Source organism: Salmo salar, chromosome ssa25, assembly GCF_905237065.1.
Source record: "Salmo salar chromosome ssa25, Ssal_v3.1, whole genome shotgun sequence".
NCBI classification, from domain to species: Eukaryota; Metazoa; Chordata; class Actinopteri; order Salmoniformes; family Salmonidae; genus Salmo; species Salmo salar.
The window spans coordinates 1,245,017-1,271,811 of NC_059466.1; the positions used below are offsets into that span (position 1 = coordinate 1,245,017).

The 26,795-nt window shown below is 43.3% G+C and overlaps 1 protein-coding gene across 1 annotated transcript in view; it reads right to left on the reverse strand.

The window, feature by feature from the left end:
• Positions 1 to 26,795, reverse strand: part of clybl (citrate lyase beta like) — a 220,545-nt gene that overhangs the window by 46,916 nt on the left and 146,834 nt on the right. The window contains exons 4-5 of the mRNA XM_014172831.2: positions 8,355 to 8,456; positions 6,430 to 6,523 (exon numbers count right to left, since the gene is read on the reverse strand). Coding sequence (XP_014028306.2) covers positions 6,430 to 6,523; positions 8,355 to 8,456 — 196 coding nt within the window. The remainder of the gene's footprint in view (positions 1 to 6,429; positions 6,524 to 8,354; positions 8,457 to 26,795) is intronic.

Here is a 26,795-nt window from a genome sequence, read left to right on the forward strand (position 1 = left end):
TGAGTTTCAGATTGGTCTGCGGTGTAGCATCTTGTGTCTATAAAATGAGCTGCTCTTTATGCGTAGATCATCCTTTCTACTGCAGTTTTTTCAAAATATATGTTTGCCATGGAGAACAGCAAATATGTTGCTACTGCTCTCAATAACATTGCTGCCCTGAATTTATCAGGCGCTATCGACCAAGGTCAGTGGGAAAAAGTTGTGATGGACTACTTTCTGGAGGACGATCGCGACATGCTGACTCTCTCTGACTCTGAAAATGAATCAGACAATGAGGAAATCCCTGATTTAGGTAAAAACATTTTCATTGAAGAAGACATTGTGGAGTCTTCTGACGCAGTGATGGGGAAGAAATGACGATCAACAGTGTTGTTGTCATGGAAGAAGTTGACCGAGTTATGAAATCAGTGGAATGTCTGGTTGAAGCTGAGTATGATAAGGAGATGAATAGAATTCTGGCGTTTGATTGCAAATGCATAGGGAGTGGAAAAGAGAACACAGAAGGCTGTTGTATAAAACACCTGTCTACATCTTCAAACTAAGGGCAACCATGGCATCCATGACAGAGAGGAAGAAAGATCTGATGATTCTTATGGCATTGCAAACGGTCAGCGTGAACCAGAGTGACTTGACACAACGGGCCAAGCAAGCTGTACAAACTAAACGGAAACGACACAGGACGTCTTATTTAATGAAAGGGGTTGCAGTCTGCCCTGAAGCGTTCATCCATGTATATGGGTAAGAGTCTAGCTACAGTTTCAGATATTATACGTTTCTAATTTTGTCAGAAAGTTGTTTTCATTGCAAGTTAAGGCTTACTGGTAGCTAGCTAGCTGACATTGGATGGCTTGCTAGCCAACATTACGTTTATGAACTGTGTAGTGATGTTATCTCAGAATGCGTGAACTTGCATTGCTAGTTATAGGATAATGTTAGCTAGCTAACTGGCTAACATTGAACCTATTTGGTTTAGCAAGCTATGACAATCGGTTTGTATTGCTAGTAATCTACGGATTGGGATTATGGTTCATTGTTTAGCTAGCTAGCTACATGTCTAAACAAAAGACCCCAAGTTAAAGCTTACTATTAGCTAGCTAGCTGACGACCCATCAAGTTAGCCAGGTGTGTCTGACAGTGATTACACTGTCAGACACACCTGAGGACTTGCAGCAAGTGGTGAACTTCAACAACTACGCAGAGGATAATGCAATAGTATTACCAGGACGCCACCCAGGACACAAACACTTTGGCGGAAAGCTGCTGCCATCCCATGAGACAAAAACAGCAGAGTGGCGTCTCTACAAAGAATCGATGACAACACTTGGTATGTAACAACACATTTTGATTATTTAATTGACCTCCAACATGATTGGCACTACTTTTATTGATCTCACATTATTTCTGTATTTTTCAGAGGTACGTGCAGTTGGGCTGTCTTCCTTCAGGAATCTGTGGAGATTCCTGAAGCACTAAGCCCAGGACAGACCTGTGATGCCAATGCCAGAAGAACAACTAAGGTCTTCAGATCCGCAAATCTGTCAGAAGTTGTTAAGTCAGCCAAGCTGAAAAAGCACAAGCTCCATTACAGTCTGGACCTTCACTTCCTGATCACAGGCCACACCAAGTTTGCCCCCGACTGGTGATTCGGCCTCATCAAGCAGCACTTCATAAAGACCATAGTGAACACTTTGTCTGAGATTGCTGGTGTTGTGAAGGACAGCACTGTGACGGGTCAACATCCCACAGCTGGTTGGACTGGAGGATGGTATGGTGCTGGTGGAAAGCTATGGCTGGCAACACCTGACTTCGTACTTCAGGGCACTGCCACAGATCAAGCATTACCAGCACTTCAGGCGGATAACATTTTCATTGCATTGTATGAGGTTATTCTTCTTATTTAAACTTGGGAGGTGAATTGATGTTGTGCAAGGTTGTAATGTCTTCTATATTTTTTTTGGTTATTCCCCGTTTTACAGCTTCGATGGTCTGGAGCCTGGCGTTGTTGTCGCCAAGGAGCGTTCGGACTCAGTCGGGACCAGGCTTCAGCTGCTGCGCAACGCTGACATCCTTCCTCGCATAGATGGTCTGCCTGTACAAGAACCACCTGGACTGGACACAGCTAGACAAACTTATCTTTTTGAGAAGATCAGGGAGTTTTGCAATGAAGAGGCTGTGGACACCACATGCCCTGCACAAAAGTCAAGGGCAGGACAGAAACAGCCTCTCCGAATATAGATTCCCTTGTTCATGTGTGGTTCGGACGGACCAGTCATCAGCACAATCTGCAGTGCCTCTATTCAAATTACTTTCTCCTAACACACACGTTGCTGCTACTATTTATTTTTTATCCTGCTGCTCAGCCACTTTACCTCTGATTGTATGCATATAACTACCTCGTCTATCACTGATATTGTTTTTGATATTGTTCTTGTACATACTGTATATTTATATTGACACTATATATTTCTGCTACTATGCAAGTAACCATTTTGCTGTACCGTTTACACCTTCTGTAGAGACCCATCCACTTGGCAATATGTGGCTGGGGACAGTAGCATTTCTTTCACATGACCAATCAGTTTAGACAAGTGTGTCTGGGTAAGCATCATCTAATATTTAGAAAATATTTTATCTGGACACTTTCTGTTTACCTGTAATTTTTCCTTACAGTAGGCTACTACTTTTACTACTTTTAGTCTTAATCTTTTCTACACTACTTACTGTTTAGCACATGACCTCACATGTGAATCCTTAAAGAGATGGGTGGGGCTGGCTTAAGAGAGTGTGAGCAATGCTGAATGCGTCTAGACAAAGGAGAGCTCTCCAGTAGTAGTACCAAAACATTAAAAAGGCAATTTTCTCAAAATGTAGGTTACAAGTTTATCAACTTTCAAAGCAGAATTACTTTCCCATTGTCCGCAAAAATGCATTGCATGATATACCATTTTGTAGCACTGTGTCATCCAATGTAAAAAACACATTTTCAAATTGTGCTATGTAAGACCGAATCAAGGTGGTTGGTCACATATGACTATACACTGAGTATACAAAATATTAAGAACACCTGCCCTTTCCATGACATAGACTGACCAGGTAAATCCCATTGAAAGCTATGATCCCTTATTGATGGCACTTGTTAAATCCACTTCAAATAAGTGAAGCAAGCTGGAGGGGAGGAAACAGGTTAAAGAAGGATTTGCAAGCCTTGAGAGAATTGAGACGTGGATTGTGTGTGTGCCATTCAGAGGGTGAATGGGCAAGACAAAAAAAGTGCCTTAGAACAGCATTACAGTTTGGTTTGTGTCAAGAACTGAAACACTGCTGGGTTTTTCACGTGCAACAGTTCCCCGTGTGTATCAAGAATGGTCCACCACCCAAAGGACATCCAGCTAACTTCACAACTGTGGAGTCAACATGGACCAGAATTGCTGTGGAACGCTTTCGACATCTGTATTGAGGCCATTCTTAGGGTAAAAGGGGGGGGTGCAACTCAATATTTGGAAATGTTCCTAATGTTTGGTATACTCAGTGTATATGGAAAGAGAAGGATAAGTGAGAAGGAGTGAGAAGAGATGGATGGGATGAGGAGAAAGAGAATAATGGGCCAAGGGGGTCAGTCAGGCTCACTTGGAGTGACGATGTTTCATAGTGATTTTCTTGAAAGTCTATTGGTGCTTTCAACACAACTGGGACATCTGGGGAAAAAACGAGGTCAAATGATGACGTCAGTGATTTTCAGGTCGGAAAGTCGGAGCTTCTTCAGCAAAAGATACTATGGGGAGTCACAATCTCGTAACTTCGATTGAAGGATCCACATTTATGCCTGACAAAGCCAATGAAATCCACACCTCGCTGGAAGCCCCGCCTTACACAGTTGATATGTGTGAGGCTCGGATTCATTACTTCACTTATTCCGCTCTTCACCTCGGTGTGAAGGGGAACGATTCACGCTACAAACAATTGGAACACAAGACTGCCAACTAAACTGTCCCTTAGTGGTAGCGCGTGCCCCAAGGAATTAAAAGATATTCACGTTTGTTGTCTTGTATGTCTCGGCGCATGCTAAGGCTGCTCAAATCAGTTTGTGTGCGAGGGGATGGCTGGCACTGTTCTCTAACTAGTCCGCGGCGCATATTCTCTTGACAATCGTGTAGCGGTTCCGATAGTGACTTCCTCTCCCGGGTGCCTCACATTATAATGTCAATGGCACAATATGGGCTATTTTTAAATAATAGTTGAAGGTGGTGCTTTCAAATTTGGTTATATTATACAGTTCCTTCTGAAAGTATTCACAATCCTTGACTTTTTCCACATTTGTTGTGTTACAGCCTGAATTTAAAAATGGATTAGATTCCTATGTTTTGTCACTGTACTACATACAAAACTCCATAATGTCAAAGTGGAATTATGTTTTTCAATAATTGTATAAATGAATAAAAAAGTGAAAAGCTGAAATGTCTTGAGAAATAAGTATTAAACCCCTTTGTTATGGCAAGCCTAAATAAGGTCAGGAGTAAACATTTGCTTAACAAGTCACATAATAAGTTGCATGGACTCACTCTGTGTGCAAGTGTTTAACATTATTTTTAAATTACTACCTTATCTCTGTACCCCACACATACAATTATCTGTAAGGCCCCTCAGTCGAGAAGTGACTTTCAACAACAGATTCAACAACAAACACCAGGGAGGTTTTCCAATGCCTCGCAAAAAATGGTACCTATTGCTAGGTGGGTAAAAAATTTAAACGCAGACATTGAATATCCCTTTGATAAAGTTATTAGTTACACTTTGGATGATGCATTAATACACCCAGTCACTACAAAGATACAGTTGTCCTTCCTAACTCAGTTGCTGGAGAGGAAGGAAACCAATTAGGGATTTCACCACATAGCCATTGGTGACTTTAAAACAGTTAGAGTTTAATGGCTGTGATAGGAGAAAACTGAGGATGGATCAACAAAAGTTAGAGATACTCCACAATACTAACCTAAGTGACAGAGTGAAAAGAAGGAAGCCTGTGCAGAATAAGCATTTTCAAAAACATGCATCGTGTTTGCAACAAGGTACTAAAGTAATACTATTAAAAATGTGGCAAAACAATTAACTTTTTGTCCTGAATACAGAATGTTACATTTGGGGCAAATCCAATACAACACATTACTGGAACATTCACTGTCTTCTTGGTAAGCAACTCCAGTGTGAATTTGGCATTTTGCTTTAGGGTCTTGCCCTGTTGAAAGGGGAATTAATCTCTGTGTCTGGTGTAAAACAGACTGAACCTCTAGGATTGTGCCTGTGCTTAGCTCCATTCCATTTTTTTATCCTGAAAAACTCCCCATTCCTTAACAATTACAAATATGGAGAGCAGTACGTGAAACTATGGAGAGTTGAATTGTTAAGGAATGGGGAGTTTTTCAGGATAAAAAATGGAATGGAGCTAAGCAAGTTATATATATATATATATAATATATATATATATATATATATATATATATATATAAAGAAAATGAAATATCACATTTACATAAGTATTACGACCCTTTACCACAAGTGGACTCCAATCAAGTTGTAGAAACATCTCAAGGATGATGAATTGAAACATCAATTACTGGTAGTGTATGTAAAGAAGGTATCTGTTTTTTATTTTAAATACATTTGCTAATATTTCTAAACACGCCTTGTCATTATGGGTTATTATGTGTAGATTGATGAGAAAAAACAAACAATTTAATCGATTTTAGAATAAGGCTGTCAGGTAACAAAATGTGGAAAAAGTCAAGGGTTCTGAATACCTTCAGAATGCACTATATAAACTGGAAACTGAACGAACTGATATCAAGCATGCAGGAAAAATCTGTTTGAAATCCGTTTGACTGTGATTCTTTATTTGTTTAACTAGGCAAGTCAGTTAAGAACAAATTCTTATTTTACAATTAAGGCCTACTCTGGCCAACCCCTAACCAGGACGACGCTGGGCCAATTGTGCACCGCCCTATGGGACCCCCAATCACGGCCGGTTGTGATACAGACCAGGATCGATCCAGGGTCTGTAGTGACGCTTCTAGCACTGAGATGCAGTGCCTTAGACCGCTGCGCCACTCGGGAGCCCCTGGCTCAGTTGACATGCTGGTACTGTAAGTGAAATTGAACAACTGATCGAGCTGTCATGTGAAGAAAATCACTATGAGACACCGTCACCCCAAGTGAGCCCGATGGCCCAAATTTGGGGGTCTGGCCCAAGAACTATAAGAGGAGGAGAGATGAGAAATGGACAAGTGAGATAAGAGAGAGAAGGGGCTGAGGGAACAGAGAAAAGGAGACAGTGAAGGGAGGAGGGGACAGAGAACAGGACATAGAAGGAGAGGAGAGGTGGTGATAAAAGGATTGATTGTAGGTGAGAGGAGAGAGGAAGAGAGGACAGAGGACCTATGCTGGCACAGAAGTCATCGGATCCAAACACCACACCGTCATGGTGTAGGCCAACTGCAGGAGCCAGACGACGTACTTCCTCACACACAACCTGGGGGAAGACACAACAAAGACACAGAGATGAGTGTGTTTGTGTGCGCGTAGCCAAGGAAAGTGTGAACCCTGTCAACTCACCCAGTCAAGCAGGTCATATTTCCCATTCAGACCTGCACTTACAATGTTCACTATCTACTGTAATGCGCACACACACATCTTTTCTCTCTGTCTTCACACAGAAGACTGTGTGAAGTTGGGACTACCACACAACAAGAGGAGAGAGGGGGAAAAGGCCTAGGAATGTGATCCTCTATTGTGTTAGCCATGGAGCGGTCGGAATGTGTCTGCTGCTTTTGTCGGCGTCCAAATTAATTTCACTTCTCGCTGTGACACAGCCATACTTCCCTGTTCCATCCCAGGGAATCAGTCTGGCTAAGGATACAGAATGTTCTCCAGAAAGAAAACACTCACACACGCATGCAGACACACACAAGCACACACCCACACATAAAAGAGAGAAATTAAAAGAAAGAGGAAAGCGTGTTACCCCACCAAAATCCCCCAAACCGTGCCCTTTCCCCTCACCAACGAAGGTCGGCCCAAACTAAAACCAGACCCTCTTTGAAGCCTGACAAAAAAAAAAATATCACAATTTAGATCACATTAAAACATGTCAAAGTGAGTGTCTGGATGAGGGGAAAAACTCAGAAAAGACCCAATACAAAATGTAAGCTGCAAGCAACATTGCTGCGGTTTAGCTGTGTCCACTAGGACACCATCAGGACTAATTGGACACATTGCCCCAGGATGAGCTACTTCTGTACTGTTTACCACGCTTGCCAAATATCAGAGCTCAACATCGAACAAGTCATTATTATGATTGAGGTATTTTGGACCATTATCAATAATGTTGACTACTTTAAACGTCTTCTTCTCCAGGACCGCGGGACTGATTGACACAAAATGTATATATATTCTATGTACCCATGACTTTAAATGCAACTTTTTACAGGACTCAAGCTCAAAAAAATATGACCGCTATGAGTCAATGAGCTTGCATGAATGCTTTGTCATGTCTAACAGTGCCAGCATTCAGCAAAACTTGACCATATTTTACAGGTTAGCCATCCCTGAGCATGTGTGTCAAATTTCATCAATCTGAGTCCAACAGATTAAGATATATAAACATGTGCCTGGCATAGCGCCACTGTAGTCAATTTGAATGTGCTTGAATATGTTGAGTCTTCACAGTATTTGTAACATGTGTACAGTTTTGTTACAATACAAATATCTGTGATTTATTTATATGCATTTATCGGTCGTTTTAGGTACTAGTCTGTAAAATGTTGCGTTGTGAGAATTTTGTCTTAGATGCCACATATTAAGTTTTGTATAGTTCGGTCATTCGGTGCCAGGGGAGTAGCGTTTTAAGTGTTTTTCCCAAAATTCTAAATGGCAGAAAATCCATCATGGTGGACCTCATGGATCCTTGAGGCAAATTTGTTTGCTGTGAGAAGGTCCTATGTACTGAATTTCATGACTTTAGGTCAAACGGGGTGAGGGGCGTAACCTTTGAAAGTGTACGCGTTAAATCGATTGTTGTCTCATGCAATGCCAGGTCTATTGGTATGGCATTGCATGAGAGGGTGTGGCCCTTTACCATCATGCCTGAACCAGAATAAACACAAAAGAGTTTCACCAGCTTTGCTGCTTGAACCCTTGAGAGAGAAAGATGTAGAGAGACTGTCCGGACGCTTTGAATCTCTCGTATTTGGATGGTGACACTTGGCGAGTTGCGCTGTCTGACCCCAGCTTTAATAAAAAGTGAATGAGGTAGTAAAACGTCTGACACAGGCATTTTCCTGGTGGTTTTGTTTGTAATTTACCTTAAAATTGAGGAGGCCCACAGCGGTTTCCACAAAGGTGACCAGGCGAATGGGCTCCGTCAGCGCTCGTCCATTCAAGTGGTGCTGAAACCTGTCAACAAACTGTCACACACACACAAAAGCCGCACACACACACACACACACACACACACACACACACAAATTACGACTATTGCGTATCTGAATACAGAAGCACATATGAAATCACAATACTCGATTTTCTAGCGATGCCATTGCTCTCAAGAAGAGAGACAGTTACAGCATACACATACAGCACAGTCGCAATACATGGTCAAACATTATGAGGGTAAGCTGGAGGTATCATCATTTTGTTCATGTATACATTAAGTAAAATGTACATGTAAACCATTAACTAAGATCTAAATTCAAAACTGGCTTTATACGTGTATTTATCAAATCTTATCGTGGAAAAGTTCAGATCACCATGCCTATAATCCATTTATAAGCACACATTGAAATACATCGTAACCAAAACTGTTCAACAACATTAGCATTTTACTCAGGGACAGACACTCAGGGAGTGTAGCCATTAACACAAACCCAGTTATGGAGAGAAACATTGGGGGAAACAGAGATATCAAACTGTTTATGTCAGAGGGAATTGCAACCATGAAAAATATTCAGGATTAAGGCTCTTTAAATAATAAAACTGAGGTTTTGCTACAAGAAGGAGCAATTGTGGGGGGAGAGAGTTGCAAAACAACTGTCAATACCTATTCCCTGCATTGTTTTTATTCCTGTACAAAAATACATCAAGTGATATTTTGTGGAGAGACAGAGGGAGAGAGAGAGCGAGCGAGAGAGTGACGAGGCAGCGCAAATGAGAGGAAGAGAGGCAGTGCAGAGGAGGAGAGGAGCGTCAAGCTGAAGGAAATGATATTTTACATTATCACCAGGGTTCCCCTTGTTCTGAAGCCTTCTGCACTCCCTCTCTCCCATTTAACTACATGGTCCATATACACAGCACACACCAAAAAAAAAAAAGACAAAATGTGGTGCCGTCTTTAAGTGTGTTTAATTTCAGCATTATGTCAATTTTGTGTGCCCCCTCGGTGGAAGAGAATAGCGAGATTGGTGCAACAATCGTTGTGATATGACACTTTGCAGTGGCCCTTTATTCTGCATGGTTCCCACTAATAAGTAAACTCACCTAAGATTTTTTTTATTTTCAATAGACGAGTTCACAGCGAGCTCTGGACTGCCAGTGGGGTAGCCCAAATTCCTAAATCTATCATCTGGAAACACACAAAAACTCTCTCTGTCAGATCTTCACTTCCAAGGCCTGTTAAAAAGAGAAAGGGAGAGAGATGGAAAAGCCCAATAGAAATCTGTAATGCCATGTCCCCCTCCTCTCTCGCCCTCCCCCTCCCACCCACTGTCTATTCCTCCCTCTGGGAGAGGAGAGCTGATATAAATAAGCCCTGATAAAGTGGTGCTATTTTCCTAAATAAAAGACACAAATATCACACATGCACGCACACACACACAACGCATTCTTAAAAAAACAAAGAGTAACGGCTCCATTGAAAGATTTCTCAAATAGGGGCAATTTTAATCATCTCCCCATTCAATCTCAGTTGGTTAAATCATATCGGGGAGATTTGCATAAATACAAACCATCAAAGACTTCTCATCTTCAAAGGGGTTTTCGAGACCCAATAGGCTTTGTACTGTAATCATCTGAGGTCACAACCTCACAAGAGACACGTTGCTACGGCAACATAAAAAGTAACGCTGGCTGGCTGGGGGCTTAGCACAATATTACCCAATTCCCCTTTTCTCCAAATACACACACAGATACACACACGCACACACTTAAAGGTATTTATTTTCATATTTACAGGGTGGACCATTAGAAAACCATCACAGAGGCCCATTTCTGGCCTGTAGACAGACATAGTGCATAGTGAGTACCCCCCACTAGATAACACACACAGATTACCCCCACTACACCATACAACACAATACAAATTCTCACTGGACTGGGGAAATGTGTTGGAGTGGTAACAAATGACAGGTCTATTCCCACTGGCTGTAGTGAAGACGGTCAACCCCTCTCTGATTACATCTGAGAACATGTTTATGTCCTTTTATTTGTGTGGAGAGTATCCAGTCGAGCCAGGTTTCACACTGGTAGTGGTTATCGTGAGTGGGTATTAAAATGTAAAATGTAATAAAAGGCACAATCTAGGATATGTCCTGCTACTCATTGGTCATTTCAATGGTCACTCAATGATATATATATATATATATATATATATATATATATATATATATATATATATATATATATACACTCATTGAATACTGAAGAATTTTACTCAAATACCTTACAATTTGATGAAAAACCATATCATAAATCCTTCATGCTGTCATTTGTAAACAAACCATGTACAATATAGCAGCACAACTATTATGTCAATCTCACGGACTGTCAGTCCTTGCATCAATAGCACCATTTAATAATTTGAGAGTGGTTGCTTTTTTCAGCCCCATCCTTCTTTAAAGTTTTACAGCAAACTAAGTTGTGGGGCTGCCCTCGTGGTGGAAAGACAAACTCTATATTGTGGCTTTAGGCACTTGGGAAAGAAAGACCATAGAAATCCACTCAATTATCACCATGGCTCTTTTCATGGAGAGTTACTTGTGCCTGTCTATTGTTCCTCTATGGCAGAGACTTCTATCAGTTAATAGCACTCAATCCGAGTACACTTCCAGATGTTATTCACTATTGACCAAAAACACCTCTTCAAGCCACACTTCACAACCATTTCCACCCATAGAGTGAAGAAGAAGAAGAAGGTGGCAGCGAGTGGGACAAGCTTCAATTCATCCTCTTCAAAAGGGGCCCAGATTAAATGTTTCCGGCCAGCTGAAGTGTTCATTTCACAGAGGGGAAGCCAAGAAATGAATGAGAGGTGGGAACAAAAAAGAGGTGGCGGCGGTAGAGGACAAAAAGTAGACAGAGGAGGAGAAGAGAGGCCCATCTCTCTCTCTCTCTTTCTCCTTTCAATCCCCCAGTGCACACCCAATAGCGTGGCAGCGACGAATACACCACAGCCCCGAATTTGTGTGAGAATTGTCAAAAGACAAAAGAGTTCCGCCTATTATCCTCCGATAAGCCTTGTCCATCACACAAGGATAAAAGGCCAGCTAAAGGTTTCCACACAATGGGGAACAAAGTAAGTCCATCTTTTAGGGGCAAATCAGTGCTGGAGGATCTTGGGCCTGTATCAATAATAAGAAGCAAGAGAGGAAGGTACATAAGACAAGGATTTACAGCTTTACTGACACAAGGCATTGGGGATAATACCACAGACATGCTTATGCAGGGACACATGGACACGAATGCGGGTAGGCACACAGACAGACACACCGGAAGACAGACAGAGAGTGACAGATGAATGCAGACAGACCCGCACATCATGAGATTGGCTCCCACACCCATTGTGTGTGTTTGTGTGTGTGTGTGTCTGAGTGTATTGTGGATATGTTGAGGAGCAACAATGCAAAATAAAGTGATTTAGGCAAGACTACTGCTGTGTTCTATAAATTCCTGTAATTAAAATAAATAAAAAATATGTTAGTGTACCATCTTGTTAGTTTGCATCCCTGGCCTACATCATCAACTGGGACATTATTTAAATCATTTTTTTATCACGAGTCTCAAAGAAAAACCTTTTTTAAACGTGAAGAAAAGTAGGGAATAAGGGGAGAAACGGTTGACTGGGGGAAGAGAAAGAGGGGAACACCTGTCTCCAATTACCCAGTGGAAGAAAGAGAGAGAAAGGGAGAGAGAGAGCAGGCAGCAGGAAAGAAACGTGTTCTAATTAAAAACACTAGTTAAAAACGTCCTGCTTCTGGCCCCGAGACCAGAAGTGTCTGTTTGTGTGAGAACAGACCCCATTCCACCTTTCCCTCTCACTTTCCTTACATAGCCACTCTCTCCCTCTCCTTCCATTCCCTCTCTCTCCTGTTTCAATCCTCCCTCCATCTCACCTTCTGTTATTATTTCCCCACCCTCTTTCCTTTCTTTCCCTCCTTCTCTTCAAAGTTCCCTTCACCTAGTTAAGACATTGCAACTAATTGCAGGTCTTTTCAAAAGTCATGCAGAGCTGCTGAATGGTCAAATATTTCTGCTCAACAATATGTGTGCACCCTGTGTCTGTCCAAACCTCTGTCAGCCATAGGCCTTGTCCCTGCGGCTCTCTACACTGAGTGTACAACACATTAGGAACATCTGCTCTTTCCATGACACAGACTGACCAGGTGAATTGTGAAAGCGATGATCCCTTATTGATGTCACTTGTTAAATCCACTTCAAATCAGTATAGATGAAGGAGAGAGGTTAAGAGCTTTTTTTTAATCCTTGAGACAATTGAGACATGGATTGTGTATGTATGCCATTCAGAGGGTGAATGGGCAAGAGAAAAGACTTAAGTGTCTGAATGGGGTATGGTAGTAGGTGCCAGAAGCACCGGTTTGTGTCTAGAACTGCAGCGCTGCTGGGTTTTTCACGCTCAACAGCTTCCCATGTGTATCAAGAATGGTGCACCACCCAAAGCATATCTAGCCAACTAGACAACTATTGGAAACGTTGGAGTCAACATGGGCCAGCATCCATGTGGAGCGTTTTAGACACCTTGCGGATTCCATGCCCAGGCAAATTGAGTCTGTCCTGAGGGTAAAGGGGGGAGGGGGGGTCAACTCAATATTAGGAAGGTGTTTTTAATGTTTTGTATGTGCGTGTATGCACTGTTTACAGTCCACAAGATTGGTGTGAAGTCTGTATGTTGGTGTGTGTGGGAGAGTGACAGACAGCTCTAGGCCCCTCCAGTTGCCTCCCATATGGTGGCCCTTAGGAAGCGGCGACTGCTTTAATGATGTCACTGTCTCCTGACCCGCCCCAACTGACATCCGCACTGCACCCCTTTATAGATAGACACACACACACCCACCCACCCACCCACACACCTTTTATAAAGAGCCACATGGGATATAAGCCTACAGAGGTCCAGAGAGAACAGAGCAAATACACACGCACACACAAAGACAGACACACCACACTCGTACAGAGAGCCACATGGATGAGGCCCCTGGTTGACGTAGGTCTGGAGACACACACAAACATTTATGGAGCCACTTTCAAGGGAGACCTACAGCTGACAGGACAGACTAAGGTATCCAGTCAGCGGGGCTAAAGAAAGTGAAGGTGTACACACACCAATGTCATGTGCACACACACTTCAATGACTAACACCATTCTCATTTAACAAAAAGGAAAATTGTTACATTTGGAACTCTAATTCAAAATTCAGCATGTTCAGTTCAAAGACTATAATGGACTTGATGTTATGGTTTTATTAATAACAGCCGTCCAAATGGATTTATACCATTTTACAGTATATCATAATATACACTGCTCAAAAAAATAAAGGGAACACAAACAACACAAATGTAACTCCAAGTCAATCACACTTCTGTGAAATCAAACTGTCCACTTAGGAAGCAACACTGATTGACAATAAATGTCACATGCTGTTGTGCAAATGGAATAGACAACAGGTGGAAATTATAGGCAATTAGCAAGACACCCCCAATAAAGCAGTGGTTCTGCAGGTGGTGACCACAGACCACTTCTCAGTTCCTATGCTTCCTGGCTGATGTTTTGGTCACTTTTGAATGCTGGCGGTGCTTTCACTCTAGTGGTAGCATGAGACGGAGTCTACAACCGACACAAGTGGCTCAGGTAGTGCAGCTCATCCAGGATGGCACATCAATGCGAGCAGTGGCAAGAAGGTTTGCTGCGTCTGTCAGCGTAGTGTCCAGAGCATGGAGGTGCTACCAGGAGACAGGCCAGTACATCAGGAGACGTGGAGGAGGCCGTAGGAGGGCAACAACCCAGCAGCAGGACCGCTACCTCCGCCGTTGTGCAAGGAGGAGCAGGAGGAGCACTGCCAGAGCCCTGCAAAATGACCTCCAGCAGGCCACAAATGTGCATGCTCAAACGGTCAGAAACAGACTCCATGAGGGTGGTATGAGGGCCCGACGTCCACAGGTGGGGGTTGTGCTTACAGCCCAACACCGTGCAGGACGCATTTGCCAGAGAACACCAAGATTGGCAAATTCGCCACTGGCGCCCTGTGCTCTTCACAGATGAAAGCAGGTTCACACTGAGCACATGTGACAGATGTGACAGAGTCTGGAGACGCCGTGGAGAACGTTCTGCTGCCTGCAACATCCTCCAGCATGACCGGTTTGGCAGTGGGTCAGTGATGGTGTGGGGTGGCATTTCTTTGGGGGGCCGCACAGCCCTCCATGTGCTCGCCAGAGGTAGCCTGACTGCCATTAGGTACCGAGATGAGATCCTCAGACCCCTTGTGAGACCATATGCTGGTGCGGTTGGCCCTGGGTTCCTCCTAATGCAAGACAATGCTAGACCTCATGTGGCTGGAGTGTGTCAGCAGTTCCTGCAAGAGGAAGGCATTGATGTTATGGACTGGCCCGCCCGTTCCCCAGACCTGAATCCAATTGAGCACATCTGGGACATCATGTCTCGCTCCATCCACCAACGCCACGTTGCACCACAGACTGTCCAGGAGTTGGCGGATGCTTTAGTCCAGGTCTGGGAGGAGATCCCTCAGGAGACCATCTGCCACCTTATCAGGAGCATGCCCAGGCGTTGTAGGGAGGTCATACATGGAAGAATGTTCTATGGACAGGTGAGTCAAAATAACTTTTTGGACAACAATTTCCCAGCGCTCCCTCTTTTTTCAGACAAACTTTTTATTTAGCTTCGTATCATCCCTTACGATGATACGAAGCTAAATAATACGTTTTAGAGTAATTGAGTAATTATCGAGGCTAGCTATCTTCGTCCTCCTAATGTAGTCAACACTCCTAGCTGCTAGCTAGCTAGTCATCACTGCTAGCTAGCCAACTTCTACCGACTAGCAGCACTGTAGAAACTATTACATTACAATGTAACGACTTGATTAGTGTGGTGTTAGTGTTAGTTAGCCAGCTACATAGTTGTCTTTGCTGTCTCTGTATCTAAGATAGTTGTGTAGTTTGAGTAATTATCGAGGTGAGCTAGCCAGCCGCGACGCGGCGCCAGACTTAGTCAACACACCTAGTCATCATTAACCCACTGCTAGCTAGCCAACCGTTACCGACTAGCAGCGCTGTAGGTAATAATACTTTACAACGGAACGATTTGACTAGTGTAGTGTTAGCTAGCTAGCTACTTAGTTGTCTTTATCATAGCTTGATAATTGTGTAGTTTAGTAATTACCGAGGTTAGCTAGCCAGCCATCGAGGTCAGCTAGCCAGCTATTTCCGTCCCCCGCGACGCCATTTTTCCTAACCCAGCCAACTATTACCGACCAGCAGCATTGTAGAAACTAAATACATACAAGGAACGTCTTGATTAGTGTTATGTTAGCTAGCTAGCTACAAAGTTGCTTTGTATCATGACAAGGTGTAGTACTGAAACTATCGAGGTTACCTAGCCAGCTACACGTTCAAAGTCAACAACGCAGCCACTGCTAGCTAGCCTACTCCACCAGCCAGCAGTACTGTATCATTTTAGTCAATAAGATTTTTGCAACGTAAGCTTAACTTTCTGAACATTCGAGACATGTGGTCCACTTGCCAGTCCAATCTCCTTTGCATTAGCGTAGCCTCTTCTGTAGCTTGTCTACTATATGTCTGTCTATCCCTGTTCTCTCCCCTCTGCACAGGCCATACAAACGCTCCACACCGCGTGGCCGCTGCCACTCTAACCTGGTGGTCCCAGCGCGCACGACCCACGTGGAGTTCCAGGTCTCTGGCAGCCTCTGGAACTGCCGGTCTGCGGCCAACAAGGCTGAGTTCATCTCAGCCTATGCTACCCTCCAGTCCCTAGACTTCCTGGCGCTGACGGGAACATGGATTACCACAGATAACACTGCTACTCCGACTGCTCTCTCCTCGTCTGACCACGTGTTCTCGCACAACCGAGAGCATCTGGCCAGTGGGGTGGTGGCACTGGAATCCTCATCTCTCCCAAGTGGACATTCTCTCTTTCTCCCCTGACCCATCTGTCTATCTCCTCATTTGAATTCCATGCTGTCACAGTTACCAGCCCTTTCAAGCTTAACATCCTTATCATTTATCGCCCTCCAGGTTCCCTTGGAGAGTTCATCAATGAGCTTGACGCCTTGATAAGTTCCTTTCCTGAGGATGGCTCACCTCTCACAGTTCTGGGTGACTTTAACCTCCCCACGTCTACCTTCGACTCATTCCTCTCTGCCTCCTTCTTTCCACTCCTCTCCTCTTTCGACCTCACCCTCTCACCTTCCCCCCCTACTCACAAGGCAGGCAATACGCTTGACCTCATCTTTACTAGATGCTGTTCTTCCACTAATCTCATTGCAACTCCCCTCCAAGTCTCCGACCACTACCTTGTATCCTTTTCCCTCTCGCTCTCATCCAACACTTCTCACTCTGCCCCTACTCGGATGGTATTGCGCCGTCCCAACCTTCGCTCTCTCTCTCCCGCTACTCTCTCCTCTTCCATCCTATTATCTCTTCCCTCTGCTCAAACCTTCTCCAACCTATCTCCTGATTCTGCCTCCTCAACCCTCCTCTCCTCCCTCTCTGCATCCTTTGATTTCCTCTGTCCCCTATCCTCCAGGCCGGCTCGGTCCTGCCCTCCTGCTCCGTGGCTCGACGACTCACTGCGAGCTCACAGAACAGGGCTCCGGGCAGCCGAGCGGAAATGGAGGAAAACTCGCCTCCCTGCGGACCTGGCATCCTTTCACTCCCTCCTCTCTACATTTTCCTCTTCTGTCTCTGCTGCTAAAGCCACTTTCTACCACTCTAAACTCCAAGCATCTGCCTCTAACCCTAGGAAGCTCTTTGCTACCTTCTCCTCCCTCCTGAATCCTCCTCCCCCCCCTCCTCCCTCTCTGCGGATGACTTCGTCAACCATTTTGAAAAGAAGGTTGACGACATCCGATCCTCGTTTGCTAAGTCAAACGACACCACTGGTCCTGCTCACACTGCCCTACCCTGTGCTTTGACCTCTTTCTCCCCTCTCTCTCCAGATGAAATCTCGAGTCTTGTGACGGCCGGCCGCCCAACAACCTGCCCACTTGACCCTATCGCCTCCTCTCTTCTCCAGACCATTTCCGGAGACCTTCTCCCCTACCTCACCTCGCTCATCAACTCATCCTTGACCGCTGGCTACGTCCCTTCCGTCTTCAAGAGAGCGAGAGTTGCACCCCTTCTGAAAAAACGTACACTCGATCCCTCCGATGTCAACAACTACAGACCAGTATCCCTTCTTTCCTTTCTCTCCAAAACTCTTGAACGTGCCGTCGTTGGCCAGCTCTCTTGCTATCTCTCTCAGAATTACCTTCTTGATCCTAATCAGTCAGGGTTCAAGACTGGGCATTCAACTGAGACTGCTCTTCTCTGTGTCACGGAGGCTCTCCGCACTGCTAAAGCTAACTCTCTCTCCTCTGCTCTCATCCTTCTAGACCTATCTGCTGCCTTTGATACCGTGAACCATCAGATCCTCCTCTCCACCCTCTCCGAGCTGGGCATCTCCGGCGCGGCCCATGCTTGGATTGCGTCCTACCTGACAGGTCGCTCCTACCAGGTGGCGTGGCAAGAATCTGTCTCCGCACCACGTGCTCTCACCACTGGTGTCCCCCAGGGCTCTGTTCTAGGCCCACTCCTATTCTCGCTATACACCAAGTCACTTGGCTCTGTCATATCCTCACATGGTCTCTCCTATCATTGCTATGCAGATGACACACAATTAATCTTCTCCTTCCCCCCTTCTGACAACCAGGTGGCGAATCGCATCTCTGCATGTCTGGCAGACATATCAGTGTGGATGACGGATCACCACCTCAAGCTGAACCTCGGCAAGACGGAGCTGCTCTTCCTCCCGGGGAAGGACTGCCCGTTCCATGATCTCGCCATCACGGTTGACAACTCCCTTGTGTCCTCCTCCCAGAGTGCTAAGAGCCTCAGCGTGACCCTGGACAACACCCTGTCGTTCTCCACTAACATCAAGGCGGTGACCCGATCCTGTAGGTTCATGCTCTACAATATTCGCAGAGTACGACCCTGCCTCACACAGGAAGCGGCGCAGGTCCTAATCCAGGCACTTGTCATCTCCCGTCTGGATTACTGCAACTCGTTGTTGGCTGGGCTCCCTGCCTGTGCCATTAAACCCCTCCAACTCATCCAGAACGCTGCAGCCCGTCTGGTTTTCAACCTTCCCAAGTTCTCTCACGTCACCCCGCTCCTCCGCTCTCTCCACTGGCTTCCAGTCGAAGCTCGCATCCGCTACAAGACCATGGTGCTTGCCTACGGAGCTGTGAGGGGAACGGCACCTCCGTACCTTCAGGCTCTGATCAGGCCCTACACTCAAACAAGGGCACTGCGTTCATCCACCTCTGGCCTGCTCGCCTCCCTACCTCTGAGGAAGCACAGTTCCCGCTCAGCCCAGTCAAAACTGTTCGCTGCTCTGGCACCCCAATGGTGGAACAAGCTCCCTCACGACGCCAGGACAGCGGAGTCAATCACCACCTTCCGGAGACACCTGAAACCCCACCTCTTTAAGGAATACCTAGGATAGGATAAAGTAATCCTTTTAACCCCCCCCCTTAAAAGATTTAGATGCACTATTGTAAAGTGGTTGTTCCACTGGATATTATAAGGTGAATGCACCAATTTGTAAGTCGCTCTGGATAAGAGCGTCTGCTAAATGACTTAAATGTAAATGTAAATGTACGAAAGATCATCCCTTACAAAAACGGCTTTGTGGCAAATGTGCTGCAATATAAATAGTCTGCCACAAAATATTACCAGAAGTTTGCAAACGTTAGCCACTAGTGGTGAATCTGTGGCAAACCTTTGGCAGCAATATGTATTGACACGAATGGCAAACAGTTTACCAGAAGCCGTTTCTGGTCAACACAAGAGTTCCAAGGCAAGTAACCGTTGATGACCAATGAAGGGGATTAGAAACATCTGTTGGAAAATGGAAACAAAGCTATCTAGCTAGCTACAGTACCTACCAATATTGTACAGTAAATGTCTAACTTATTAAATAAATTATATTAGCTAAATGATGCCTAGTTAGCAATGTCATGCTTTATGGGATAGATTGAAACAGGTATGAACAAAATGTGTTTCAATCTGTCAGCGCCACTGACTGACTGGCTAGCGCTTAGCTAGCTAATGTTAGCCATCATATTTTTGCACAATTCATGTGATAGCTAGCTAAGCTAACTAATGACTTGCCTAAACACATTTTTAGGTGAACATGTTGCTGTCTTTTAATACCAGTATACATGTTAATAAGCAAGTGTCACGGTTAAGTAGCATGTTAGCTAGCACAACAGCTAAGCTAGTTGACTAGCTAGCAACAATATGCGTTGCTTTGAAATCAAAGCAAAATGTCACTTTGCAGATGGATACACTCCCACTACCCGTGGTGTTGGAAGAGGCTGTACTGGGAGGAAGATGCATTAATACCCTGGAAATATGTTTGTGGTGCACACACTCCTAACACTTTTTTTGAGTGATAAATGACTGTATCGTCTTTAAGATTGATAAGGTAAGTAAATTAATGTATTATTCTCAAAAATGTAGCCAATAGATTCACACTTTGTAACAATTAGATATTTCATGGCTTTAAACAAGTAGCTAGCTCATCTTGATCATGTGTTGTTCCTTCTCTCTTTCTAGAAGCAATCAGTTACCAGGCAAAAAGACAGATTGATGCCTTCAATCAGACTGAGGACAGATAAATATGAGTGCACCAGCCAGGTCAAGGCTTCTTGTGTGCATGTCATGGGTTGTTTGGATGACCCAATTGCTGGGTTGCAGGCATTGGGTCAATAGTTGGGATGTTTTCTGTGTATACAGCAAGGTTAGGTGGTTGGTGCTGGGTTATTAACCTTTTCACTTGTGAGTTCCAAATACCTTTAATGGTTGCCCCAGCGTGAGTTTTTTAATGCACGTGATGTCTGGACAGTTAACTCATGCTCCCCTCAAACCAAGACACGCTGCCTGTTAATTATCTTTTGGCTGTGTTTCAATTTCTTAATTTGAAATTATTCTCTAAGTTTAAATTGAAGTGTGTTCCGTCTCTTCATTCATTTACAAAGAAGTAACCTATTTCACTGTTGTGGACAACTTACATTTGAGGCATTACTGAGCCGGACAAACTGGTGACAAATCATGCATTCCGATTCTGCATAGATTGTAATGGACACATACGATGTGTGTGTAAAATACTTTTTGAAGGTTGTACTGATTATGACGAGCTAATGCTAAGCTAATTACCAGCTATGTGTGGCGCCATGTTTCTAGACATCATGCAATGTATTCTGGTTGTCACGTAAACATCTGGCAGACCAAAGATGTTATAACAAAACAAGATGAAGGGATTGTTCACTCGTCTTTCGAGTAAACTTCCGAAGTGAATAATGCTAGATGACACGCCCCCTTCAACATGCATACTGCAAACAGGCCCAACTCATCTTGTAACCTCTTACCTTTGGTTGACGCAAAAAACATGGCGACGCGCAACTACACATCGTCAGATTACATTTGATTTTTTTTAAAGTGTTTTACTAAATTATTTTTAATCAATGGTGAGGTCACCCCCGATGTGATGAATTGTAAATAGTAATTGCTTAGCTAATTCATATTATGGTTTCTGTCAGCTGAGAGTAAGCCAGCTAAATATGACTGATTGTGTTAGGTCACTCTTTCATCAGTTAGCACTACAACTAATGCAGCAGGTGAGGGCCCTGGCGGAGTGGTGCCAGGAAAATATCCTCTCCCTCAACGTCAACAAAATGAAGGAGCTGATCGGGACTTCAGGAAACAGTAGAGAGAGCACGCCCCATCCACATCGACGAGACCACAGTGGAGAAGGTGGAAAGCTTCAAGTTCCTCGGCGTACACATTACTGACAATCTGAAATGGTCCACCCACACAGACAGTGTGGTGAAGAAGGCACAACAGCACCTCTTCAACCTCAGAAGGTGGAAGAAATTTGGTTTGGCCCCTAAGAGCCTCACAACATTTTACAGATGCACAATTGAGAGCATCCTGTTGGGCTGTATCACTGCCTGGTATGCCAACTGCACCGCCCGCAACAGCAGGGCTTTCCAAAGGGTGGTGCGGTGTTCCCAACGTATCACCGGGGGCACACTGCCTGACCTCCAGGACACCTACAGCACCCGATGTCACAGGAGGGCCAAAAAGATCATCAAGGAGATCAACCACCCGAGCCACGGCCTGTTCACCCCACGGCCTGTCAGTACAGGTTAATCAAAGCTGGGACCGAGAGACTGAAAAACAGCGGTTATCTCAAGGCTATCAGACTGTTAAATAGCCATCACTAGCACCTTAGAGGCTGCTGCCCTATATACAAAGACATGGAATAACTGGCCACTTTAATAATGGAACACTAGTCACTGTAATAATGTTACATACTGCTTTACTCATCTCATATGTATATAGTGTATTCTATTCTACTGAATTTTAGTCAATGCCACTCCGACATTGCTCATCCTAATATTTATACATTTCTTAATTGTGTGTATTGTTCCAAATTTTTAGATACTACTGCACTGTTGGAGCTAGGAACACAAGCATTTTGCTACACCCGCAATAACATCTGCTAAAAATACATTTAGATTTTCCGGTTTTGATGACAACTGTGTTATGCTGTCACTACTTCTGTGAATGTCTGAATATTGCATTAACAATAAACTGCTCACATTGAGGGCATAACACTGTTTTTGTGCAAAATGTTTCTGCGAAAAAACTGTGGCCAGCTCAAACGCTGACTGGACGTTCGAAATAAGTGTTCTAATCACACAGGTTTGAGCGTACGTTGCAGGGACCACTGTAGAATGATCACTCCCATTTTTTTTGAGTCATTTAAAAAAAAAAAACTTTATTTTAACAGGGAAAATAGACTGAGACCTGGATCTCTTTTACGGCTGTGCCCTGTGTAAACATGTTGACATGTACAGTTTTAGGCATACAGACAAGAACATTTGAAACATACAAAACAAAGACACAATTCAACAGAAACAATCACAGACAACATCATATTGATCCTCCATAACATTTTGAAATGGGCAAGGGACACCAGAGTGTCTAACTTAAGTTGGATCTGCAGTTTGTTCCATAAATAAGGTGCAAAGGAACTAAAGGCAGTCCTACCCAACTCTGTGGAGACCGCAGGAGTCTCTAATGTAATCCACATCTGTGATCTGCTTTTAAAATTAGTATATCTAGTGGAAATTAATGATGATATATATGGAGGTAGTTTTAAAAGAAGTGCTTTATAAATAAACAAGAGAGCATGTTGCTCTCGCCTCACAGATAGAGAGGCCCAACCCACATGTTGATAAAGGATACAGTGATGAGTTTTGTAACTATCACCCGTGATAAACCTGAGTGCACAATGGTAAATAGCATCCAGTGGTTTTAATGTGTTTGCCGATGCATGCATATAGATAATATCACCATAATCTAAAACGGACATAAAAGTAGCCTGCACAATTTGTTTTCTATTTACGGAGGACAGACAAGCCCTGTTTCTGTAAAGGAACCCTATCATGAATTTGAGCTTTTTTCCCCAATTCAGTAACATGTTTTTTAAAAGAAAGCCTATCATCTAACCATACCCCTAAGTATTTATATGCAGAGACCTGTTTGATTTGAGTACCATCCAAGCTAGTGATTACAAAAGTGTTTCTAATAGAGTTTAGACCTAGAAAAAAAACTGACATTTGTTTTCTTAGCGTTTAAAACAAGTTTAAGCTGTAAAAGAGACCCCTGTAGTATTCTCAAATCAGACTCCAACTGCATTAAAGCTTGGTCCGCTGTTGGAGCAATAGAGTACATCACTGTGTCATCTGCATATAAATGCAATTTACAATATCTGACATCACCAATGTTGTTTATATAAAGTGAGAACAATAGTGGGCAAATTATTGAACCCTGAGGGACCCCTTTAAGTAACTGTAGGGGGTCAGACTTGACCCCATCGACCATGACGGCCTGAGTTCTATCTTTAAGATAGTCATAAAACCATCGGCAGGCATCAGTGCCCAGTCCTATAGATGACAGCTTACTCAAAAGGATAGCATGGTCTACAGTGTCAAAAGCTTTTGACAAATCTACAAACAACGCAGCACAGTGCTTTCTATCATCTAAAGCATTTGCAATATCATTTACAACAAGCATAGTGGCCGATGTGGTACTGTTTAGATGTAAAACCAGATTGATTGGTGCTAAGAATACTGTTAGCAGAAAGAAAAGATTGTAACTGTTTGTTGACTTGACCTTTGCCAGACAAGGGAGCCTAGAGATGGGTCGATAGTTATCCAAATCACTACCGTCACCTCCCTTATGTAATGGCAGAACAAAAGCTGCTTTCCACACCTTAGGGATATTTCCTGTGCTTAATGTTAGATTAAAAATGTGTGTCACTGAACCAGCAATGATAGGTGCAGCACAATTAAGAACGGGTCTAAATTGTCAGCGCCTAAGGATTTCTTAGTATCAATGGCACACAGGGCAGCTAGAACCTCTGCTTCGGTTATTTTCTGGAAACTAAAAACAGGGTTACCATTGTTCAGAGTAACGGTTGAAAAGCAAGACGAAAAATCAACTAACTGGCCAGTACCACAATGGCCACTTTTCCTTTCAAATAAAAAACCAGCAGAGATTAAATGCTTATTAAAGGCATCACAAATATCATTTTTTTCACTTAGGATACAGGAGTCTGAGGTAATTTGCTTAGGAAGAGAAACAGCAGAATTCCCCCGTTTCAGTGAGTTAACGGTTTTCCAGAATTTTGCAGAATCTCCTGCAGAATCTGTCATAGCATTAAGGAGGTAATTTGATTTTGCCTTTTTGACAGCTGCAGTACATTTATTTCTCAATTGCCTAAAAAACAGCCAATCAGCTGGAGTACCCGTTTTCCTCGCCAAGGCCCAGGCCCGATTCTTTTGCAGGAAAAGACCTGACAATTCAGGAGAGAACCAAGAACTGGTTCGGTTTCTTACTCTGTGATTCTTAAGCGGGGCATGTTTATCAGACAGAGGTAACAATAGAAGAGACAAAAGCAAGGGCTAAAACTGGGTCCAGAAAGCAGCAAGTGGATAAAAACTCAGAGTGATAAAACTCAAGGATAAAAGCTTGCTGTGAGAAATGTTTCTAATTTTGCTTAGAGATGATCCTCTTGACGGGCTTGTCCCGTATGCGGGACGGACATCCAGCGAAAAAAATCCTATCGCCATTAGCATAACGAAATTTTATATTTTTTTCTTTTGAAATATAGGACTATGTCATATCGTTTTATAGATACACCTCTCCTGAATCGAACCACGTTATCCGATTTCAAAAAGGCTTTACAGCAAAAGCAAAACATTAGATTATGTTAGAGGAGTATATCGTAAAAGTAGCCACATAGCCATTTTCCGACCAACCACATGCATCACAAATAACCAAAAAACAGCTAAAGGCAGCAATAACCTTTTACAAACTTCATCAGATGACACTCCTAGGACATCATGTTACACAATACATGCATTCTTTTGTTCGATAAAGTTCATATTTAAATATAAAAACAGCATTTTACATCGGCGCGTAACGTTGACTAACTATTTTCCCTCAAATGCATCCGGTGAAACAGTGCTACAATTTACTAAATTACTATTCGAAAACATTTTTAAAATGTAATATTGTCATTCTAAGATTTATAGATGAATATCTCTTGAAAGCACCTGTAATGGCAGATTTAAAAATAACTTTACTGGGTAATCACACTTTGCGATAAAAGGGGATGCGATACTCAGAAAATAGGCTAGTAATACAGGTCAGCGCCATCTTGGAACAATCGCATATCAAATCTAGTCTTGTATACTATTGTCAATAATCCCTTACCTTTGGTTGTCTTCATCAGAAAGCACTTCCAGGAATCCCAGGTCCACAACAAATGTATTTTCGATTGAAAAAATTACTCCTTTATTTTCCAATAGCTTGTTCTTGTTAGCGCGTCTGAAGGCTGCTCCAAAACTTCCGTCGTGCGCGGGACAGCTCTTTCGGAAAAATGCATTTTTTTTCTCATTTAGGTTCGTTCAAAAATGTCAAACGTTGTATAACATAAATCTTCAGGGCCTTTTTCAACCAGAGCTCCAATAACATTCAAGGGGGATGATTGCATTGTCTTTCAAAACGTTTCGAAAGGGGAGGGTAGCCAGGGGCGCCGGCGTCATAATGGTGATGGCCCTCCTCATGTGACCAATTTCAACAGCGTCTCATTCATTCAGTTTTCACAGTAGGAGACTCAAATCACTTTGTAAAGACTGGGGACATCTAGTGGAAGCAATAGGAAGTGCTCAATGAACCATTGCTCACTGTGTGAATTACAGGCAAAGTGGTGAAGTTGAGTCCGCAATTCAGAATTCCACATCCTGTTACGATCGGTCTCGGGGTTTTGACTGCCATATGAGTTCTGTTATACACACAGACACCATTCAAACAGTTTTAGAAACTTTAGGGTGTTTTCTATCCACAAGTATTAATTATATGCATATCCTAGCTTCTGAGTTTGAGAAGGAGGCCGTTTAAAATGGGCACACATTTTTTTCAAAAATCGCTGGAGCGCCCCCTATCCTAGGCGACCGTCAAGAGGTTAAACAGGGATCAGTGTTTCAGCCTGGTATCTCTAATACAAGCAATAGGGCAGTGGTAACTGACATCATTTAAAAAAAACCACTGGCTGTGTATTTATGGGGGGTATTTGTTAGAATAATGTCTAGTAGAGTAGATTTTACTGGGTTCTTAAAATTGGGACGGGTTGGTTTAGTTATCAGCTGAGTTAGATTTAGCTCAGTACAAATGTATTTTAATTTATCGGATACTGGTGAAAGCCAATCCAGGTTAAAATCTCCCAAAATCAGGAATTCAGAGTTTGCATAATTAGACAGTATATCAGATCATTTGCATAGAGTACAAGGAGGAGCTGGGGGGGGGGGTGCGATATACCCCTCCTAGAGTTAAACGAGCATTATTACCAAGTACCAAATTTAAAACTAGACATTCATATTGCTTTGGGACAGAGGTTGATATGGACACAGAAACATTTAAGCAGTATTTTACATAAATCGCGATACCACCACCTCTACCAACTCTATCAGCTCTATAAATATTGTACCCAATCAACTGAACATCTGAATCAGGCACAGAATCACACAGCCACGATTCAGATACAATCAATACGTAAACATTTGATTGTGAGACGAAAATTTCAATAAAGTCCAACTTTTGGATCAGGCTTCTAGCATTCAAATGAATTATTCCAATGCCATTGCTACGGGA